Raw genomic sequence first — 8,336 nt, forward strand, 5'->3', positions numbered from 1 at the left:
TAGCTCTCCTTGTCCACAGACGAATGGCATGCTGGCTGATGCTTCCCTCCTTTCTTGCTTGTGGCTCAAATACCTAAATAAGGAGTTGGCACTCTCCCCAATTTCCTGAGCTCCCCTTGCTTTCTCAGTCCTATCTGTGGGGCAGAGAATTAAATGCATAGACTTATCTCAGCACTGGTTCAGAATTCATACTGAGAGCCTCTACAAAATATGTTTAAAATGCCCTGGCATTGAATAACACTTTCAAACACAGGACATCTGGACACACGCCCGGTGGGAATTAGGCCTTTTTGCTCCAAACTCAACAACACTCTGTTAACTTAGATGAGGAAAGAAACCTCCTCAGAGTGAGTTGCAAATCTGCTCTTCTGGGAAACGATAGGAGTCCTATCGACACCCAGCCACGGAGCAGCAAGCATTTTGGCAGATTTGATAAAGAGGTTCACAGTTTATGGATGATTCTAAGCCTTTCCTCATGACTGAGGTGCAAGAAAGAAAGTGGAGTTTGGTTCTGACTCAGCTCTAGGCGGGCTTGTAGGGTACCGGGGGCCGAAGGCTTTAGGGGTAGCGTGGTGTCAGCGGGCACACCTCTGAGCAGGGAAATGGCTTCGAGTATGGCTTAGTACATCCCTCTCTGTTTGGGACAGCACACAAGTGAAAATGGTCTTTACATTTTTAAATGGCTGAAAAAATATAAAAACCATTTTAATAGAATTATTCAAAGATAATATGTGACAAGCAACAATAACATGAAATTAAATTGAATTGTCTATAAATAAGTTTTATTGAAGCGCAGCTATGGCTTCAGTTTGTATATTGTATGTGGCGGCCTTTGAGCTGCAGAGACAGAGCTGAGTGTAGCTGACAGAGACCATGAGGCCAGCAAAGCTTAAAATAGTTCCTGTCCGGCCCTTACGAGAAACTGCTGATCCCGGCTCAGAGCTCCCAGGGGCGGTGGGAATGTTGGCAGCCGGGGAAACGCCTGCCCAGCACTGTGACCTCCTCCGGATGGTTCCTCCTCTTTCCCGGTTAAAAGGAAGGAACGTAGAATTTCATTTCGAGGCCCATGTGGTGATGCTGTTTGACAAAGCCGGCGGATGGGCTCTGTGCCCACACTTCGTCCTGCCTGTCGTCCAGCGATGGCTGAGGCGACTCTGAGGGTCGTTTTAGCAGCTGTAGCCCCAGCCAGAGAGAGATGACAGGACAGGATGGCGGGGGATGCATCCTTTCTAAAGAGTCCGTAGGTTTCGTCGTCGAGGTTATTTTTGTCTGTCGTCTAGTCTCTTATGAGTAATAGAAAAGAGGCTGCCCAGTTTGTCTCGCTGAGGGTGCTAGGAACGCACAAGGCCTGTAGGGAGCAGTGGAGGAGGCGTTTGGGGAAGTAGGTGTTAGCGAGAGTCCTAAAGCATCGTCTATCCAGTGTGTTGGTAAGGACTCAGAAAGTACTTTTTTACTATTTTCCAGATTTGCATTTTAAAATGGCAAAATAATATGATACTTGAAATGCGGAAGAAGCAAGTACTCAAACTTGTAAATGTGAGCCTCCACCTTTCAGAATCCCCCCTCCAGCCGCGCATATGCGCATGTGCACTTTGAGGATAAAATCCAAGTAATAGTCTACTATTACTTTCAGTGAAATCTGCTGAAAAAATAACATTCCCAAAGCAAACCCCCTGCATGTTCAGGGCAGCCACTGCTCTGAGAGGCAAGCTACCCGGAAGTAAAAGTAGGAAAGATAGCACCTGGGAAAAGCTAGTGACAATGGCCTCTGCCCTTGGGATTGGCAGCTGCTCCCTGTGACCCACGGGCTTCCCCGGGGCCCAGATTCTGCAGCAGGAGCCACAGCTTCCGAGATGGGGGGGAGAGGGGGGAGGACAGAGGGTGTCTGCGTCACCTCCATCACCTCCGCTGGGAGGGCGGGCCTTGGGAATCCATGTCGCTCAGAATGAAGAGGCAGAAAGCAAGGAGTTTAAAATTGAATTTTCTCTCTAGGATTAATGAGCGACATATAATATCCCAGTTGTGCCTCAATAAAAATCACTTCAATTGCTGGTATCCAGTTTATTCTTCCTTAAACACAGACTAACATGTAAGGAGAATATTTTAAATTTTATTTGGGGCGTCCTGGAGTGTGCCCTAACATCCCGTGTTTAAACTTGCGCAGGGAACTGAGCTTTGTAGGAAGCATTATTTCGAGGCTGAAATGATGTGGGGAGCCGTCCCGTTGACCTCTGTCATTCCACCAATGAGGCGAGTAGGTCCCAGCGAGTGCAAGCCATTTGCCCAAGTCGCTCAGTTAGTTCCAAGATTTGGGGTTAGAACTCAGGGTTCTTTGCAACCAGTATTGAACTTTTTCAAAATAGCTAGTTAAATTCTTTTACGTTGGTTTCTGCATTTATAGGTTCATAGATCACTAGAGCCATGACGAGTCTTAGAGACCCAGCCCATCAGCTCCCCACACCCTCTCTCTGTAGAAGAGATGAAACTCCAGCTGCAGAGAACGAGTCTGATCACTTAATTTCTTAGAAAAGAAGCTTTTTCTTTAAAAACCACCCCCAGTGAAGGTAGACTCGGCATAAGAGGCTGCATGCATCCAGTGAGCGCGGTTTTCATCTGGTTGCCAGATTAAAGTCTGCTTTTAAATAAAATCCATTAATCGAATAAATGACCATAACCACAAAAAGGAAAGGATGGTTTTTAGCGAAACGAATTTTTTCTTTCAAATGATAGAAGTACTCGCTGCAAAATCCCTTTACCTAGCGAAGCCGTGTGTCTGCACTTCAGCTCCTTCATCGGCCGCTTCCAGGAGGAAGCGCTTGTTTATAAAAGTGTCAGACAAACCAGCGTGCCAGGCAGGGGAGCAGTTATTCCCAGTTCATGTCACCCGCCCTCCTTCTCCCCTGGCTCGTGTCGGCCTTTCTGTGTCTGAAGGACATTTGTTTCCTGCCTCACAGTCACTGGAGTTGATTTAGAAGTCAGTAGTCCGTGTTTTGCCTGAGACCTTTCTTCTGGTTGTCAGCCGTGAGACTTAGGAAATGAAACGTAACAGCTTTTGTTTTATTCAGTGTAGTTTACTTAAGTTGCTAATGATAAAGTAAAATCAGAATTGTCTATTACTACTGAAAAGAAAAACGAACAGGACTGAGTCAGATAAATGAAAATAAAAGTCTAAAAGCTTTTTCAAAGATTAATTTAGACTTATTTTGTTTTTCCGAAATGGATTGCATAATATATTTCCGTTTTCAAATTAAAATTAATGATTTATAATACATTTCAAATGGTATTAGCTAAAGTTTTCATTTATTAAGTACTTTGTGGAAGCTATAAATATTGATATATCGTCTTCCAGTAATTTATACAATTATCTGCATAAATCTTTAGAAAAATATTGTGACGAGGAGTTATTTATAAAGGCCCAGCAAGGCATGATGCAATCATGAGCAAATTGATGAGCAAGAACAACTTGAAATATTTTGTTTCCTATAAGTTAGATTTGATTTTAATGGATTTGACATTTACTCCCAGGACACAGTTTTTTCTGGGTCCATATTTAGGAGAGAAAGTTAAAATGTAAATTGAAATAACATTTACTTTTTATTTAATTTCGTCTCTGACATGTATATATTATAGGCTGGTTTGAACGCAGCCTGGCACTTTGGAGCGACTGGAAGTCTCAGTTTCATCTAAAATGATTATGATTATGTGACCAGCCTTAGGGACACAGGACCTGGATCCTCAATAATAACAGTTATCATTGAATTTTGTTATCTATAAGCACTTAACTGAGCACTGATTGCTTTCCAGGCACAAAATACAATCTGTTCATTAATTCTTAATAATAACTCTAGAGCTAGATCATATTAATGTCCCCATTTCACAGATGAGAAAACTGAGGGTTGGAGAAGTGAAGTAATGTGCCTGCAGGTACACAGCTGGCCAGTGGGAGAGCTAGGATTTGAGCTAGGTGGGTAGGGTTCTCCCAGGGGGGCCCCCAGGTCAGCAGCAGCAGCATTGCCTGGAAACGCCCGGATGTCACCATCCCAGGCCTACCTCACACCTAGTGAATCGGAAACTCTAGGGTCGGGCAGACACCTGTTCTGACAAGCCCTCCAGGTAATCCTGATGCACTGTCTTAGTCTGCTTGGGCTGCGAGGACCAAGATGCCATCGCCCGAATGGCTCACACAGACGTCTCTTTCTCACAGTTCTGGAACCCGGGAAATCCCACATCAAGGTGTGGGCAGATTCAGGGGTTTGTAGGTTCACACACAGCCATCTTCTCCTGTGTCCTCACATGGCTGAGAAGAAGGAACCAAACCAAGCCCCCCTTCTCTTCTTATGAGACCATTCATCCCATTTACGAGAGCTCTGTCCTCAAGACCTAATTGTCTGCAAAGGCCCACCTCCTAATTCCATCGCATTGCAGCAGTTCTCAACCTGTGGGTCGCGACCATCGGAAAACACATATAGCATATCAGATATTTACATGACGATTCATAACAGTAGCAACATTACAGGTATGAAGTAGCAACGAAAATAATGTTATGGTTGGGGGTCACCACAACATGAGGAACTGTATTAAAGGGTCGCGGCATTAGGAAGGCTGAGAACCACTGCAGGGATTAGGATTTCAGCTCTGAGTCTTGGAGGGGACGCAGACATTCAGTCCATAACACTGAAGTGTAGGAACCAGTGCCTGATAGAGAAAGCGCCGTTCTCTGCTGGTCGCGAGGCCCGCAGGGTAGCAGCAGACACTCATGCAAACACGCGACTACCATCCATCTAGTACGTGCAGCAGAGGAGGACACGTGAGGTACCTGCTGGTGCAGAGGAGCTGAGGAAGAGAAGGAAGGTCCTGTTCAAGGAGGGATCTGCTCTCCTGTTTCAAAGACAGAGGAAGGGCAGTCCGTTCCAAACGGGAAGAGTCTGTTGGTTCTGCTTATCTAGAGTCTGAGCAGATAGTTGAAATGACTTCCAATGGTTCTGATCCTTTTGGCAGGATCAGCATAGGCACTGTAGCTACCTGCTGTCCTGCCCACCTTCTGAACATGACTGTGCCTCTCGCATGTTACTCTTGGAACTGATGGCTACGGAGTAGTCAGAAGAAATTTTTTAAAAAATACCTAAGATATGATGTACTCTTTAAAAAAATAGTTTTATTGGTATTTAGAGAGAAAGGAAGGGAGAGGGAGAGAGAGAAAAAAACATTGCTGTGGGAACAGAACATCGATTGACTGCCTCCTGCATGCCCCCTACTGGAGATCGAGCCCACAACCTGGGCATGTGTCCTGACCTGTCCTGACCGGGAATGGAACTGGCAACCTTTCAATTTGTAGGATGTCACCCAACCAACTGAGCCACACTGGCCAGGGCTGATGTACTCTTTCTGCTAGAGAAGTAATTCAGTCTTAGATACTAGAAAGGCTGACCTTCAATAATAGTACCCGTTTCTTTTATCTGTTAAATCCAAAGTGAGTCTATTAAAACTACCATCACTAGCTTTGGGATATAACAGCACTGAGCATTACAAGGCACTATTACAGCTTGCAATATCTAAACCACTTAACCCGTTAGGTGAGTCATTGTTATTTTTCAGGATACAGTATTTTAGAAATCTTCCCTGTTGTTTTCCAGGCTAAACAAATTCTTTGCACTTTCCATTTTGCTGGAAACTGGGGTTAGACAGAAACAGCAAGGGCTGTCGACTCTTCGTAACGTCTTGGAAGAGACGGCCCTGAAATGCACCACTGTTTTCAATCACTTAAAAGGCAGTAACTCAATTAGGCCATCCTTTGTATAAGAAGCGCCACTGCTTGCAGTTCACTCCCCGGCCCGGCACAAGTAAATCACTTCGATAAAATCCCCTTTCCCTCCCTCCTCCTGGAGACGAGAGTGAGCACGGTGCCAGTGGTCTACCAAGGACAAGATGAATGTAATGTGCCTCTCCTGGAAACGCACCGTGTTTCACCAGGCAGTCATGCATTGTGTTGTTCGGAGAAGGATTTTTCGTGTGTGTGTGTTGAGCAGATGCTAAACTGCTTTCAAGCTAAATGCTCGGATTGAGCAGTTGCTGTGCCTCGGATGGGAAGAGGAATACGCTTCAGCAACACACCATCCATAACGGGCCCACAGATGGCCATTCCTTCATGACTGTGCAAAGAGAAAATACCGTCTAGGGTATTGGGAGCAAGTTCCTTCCTCTTGTGAAATACCCACATATGTTAGCAGCGTGGCACGAGGCTCAGACTAAAAGGACATGGATTGAATGTCCTGTTAGTAAGGCTTGTCATTTCATTAAGGGTTGCTCGGCTCACGTGACTTTTTTCTTAATGACCCGGGTTACCCAAGAAGACAGCCCCTCTCCAGCGCTGTAGTGAATTAAGTCCGTGAGTAAGTGACATCCTCTGGGCAGGCTGTGGGGGTCCAACATTACCGGCGTGTGGACATACAAAGATTAACATACAGGCGTCCCCCCAGAAATGTATACACCCTTTAACACCTGACAGCTCAATTTTGAAAATGAAATGAAGCAACACTGCCTTTAAAATTATTCAGAGTGTGTGTGTACATTTTTGGGGGGACACCCTGTATAGGATACGTGGCAAATTGATTAATTAGGTCCATGTCAGGCCAAATTATCCTTTCCCTTCATATATTTATTAGCATACATAACATTATTCCATTTAATATATTTACTGGTACCTCTTACTGAGTGATAAAATATTTTCATTTTAACAAGTCTAACTCAAGGGATTCAACAAGTGTGTTTAAGGGATTCTAAGGAGTAGGTTACACTCTTAAACAAGTGATACAGACCCACTGAAGCTTGCCATTTTATCTCTTAGGGTAGATACAGTTTTATAAAAGAACCACAGAGACCATTCCAGTCAAGTTCTCTGCTGCCTGGTCAGCTTCCATTCACCAAGAAAAAATCCCCTTACTTGGATCATATGATTCTGAATTAGGATTATTCAGATGGGTAGAATTAAATTGGAGAAAATGCAATCTAAGACAATAAAATATGTTTACCTGCTTTAGTTATACTTTTATAAATCACTAGCATTTACTGAGCACCTCCTACATGCCAGACACTGTTTTGGGCAACTCCAATCCTCACCGTTACAGTTCTTACCGCTAATCCTGCTGCATTTTATTTTTCTGCAGCACTGTTGTCATCGTCTGATAGGCTACACATTTTTTTTACTGTCTCTCTCTCTCTCCCCTAGCCTCCCCCCTCGTTAGGCATGGATTATTGAGTTTTGGTTACAGCTGCCTCCACAGTTCTCACTTGTAAATACTCTGAGGGTCATCTTTCCCGGAAGGTCTTTTGGCTGAGACACTGGTTTTCGTGACTAGCAAATACCTGTGAGACCCCTCTGCCCCTGAGTACCTGCCTTTCCGTTTACTGGGCATGTTGCTCTCTCCCCCAGGGAGAGCGTGGAGAGCCTCATTCAGAAGCATTCCTACGCCCGCTCCCCCATCCGCACCTACGGGGAAGAGGACGTGCTGGGGGACGAGGTGCAGACTGCGCAGACCCGAGGTAAGGAGCTCCGGAGGTGCAGCTGCTGGGAGCCCATGCCCAGCCCCAAGGGAGAGAGGCAGGTGTGGGGTGAGGCCTGACCTCAGGGTACCCTTGGCCCCAAAGTATTTCAGGAGCCTCTTCAGGAAGGGGCAGCCCCTGAGGGCTTGGCGTTCAGTATTCTGCCCTTGAGTCTTAAGAGATGCTGCTGCCCGAAGGTTTCCTGGGCTTTGGACGTTTAGTAAAGAATCTCGAGCCTCTGAGTTATTTGTCTGTGACCCAACCAAAGAGCGGGAGGGCTGGGGGGCAGGGGGGAAGGGGGGTTCCTTAGTCTTTCTGACTCTTGGTTTTATAACCTGAAAATCTGTCCTACTTACGTGAGGACTGCCTAGTGAGGATAATGACTGAAACTGGAAACACTTTGAAAAGAAGATTCTCCCAGTGCAGGGCATTATGGAGAGGCAGTGGTCCCAGTGGGAGGGGGAGGGGGACTGGAAGTTCCTCTGTCTCAAAGGCCCAGGGAGGAGCCCTCTGCACCTGGGAGAAGAGAGACCAGAGGGTGCCCAGCCAGGGGCACAGGGGTGTTTGCAGGGACAGAGCGCCCTCTGTCATATTTTAATGCCCATCACATAGAAAGCGCACACTCGGTCAAAAAATAGGGCATCTCTTAAAACTACACCCAGCCCTAACCGGTTTGGCTCAGTGGTTAGAGCGTTGGCCTGTGGACTCAAGGGTCCCAGGTTTGATTCTGGTCAAGGGGAGGCAGCTGATCGATGTTTCTAACTCTCTATCCCTCTCCCTTCACCTCTGTAAAAAAA

The 8,336-nt window shown here is 45.9% G+C and overlaps 1 protein-coding gene across 1 annotated transcript in view; it reads left to right on the plus strand.

Moving 5' to 3' along the window:
* TBX20 (T-box 20) overlaps positions 1–8,336 on the plus strand; it is a 34,367-nt gene that overhangs the window by 24,081 nt on the left and 1,950 nt on the right. Inside the window, exon 7 of the mRNA XM_006757238.2 lies at positions 7,430–7,539. Coding sequence (XP_006757301.1) covers positions 7,430–7,539 — 110 coding nt within the window. The remainder of the gene's footprint in view (positions 1–7,429; positions 7,540–8,336) is intronic.

The sequence above is a fragment of the Myotis davidii genome, unplaced genomic scaffold (assembly GCF_000327345.1).
Source record: "Myotis davidii unplaced genomic scaffold, ASM32734v1 scaffold573, whole genome shotgun sequence".
Lineage (NCBI taxonomy): Eukaryota > Metazoa > Chordata > Mammalia > Chiroptera > Vespertilionidae > Myotis > Myotis davidii.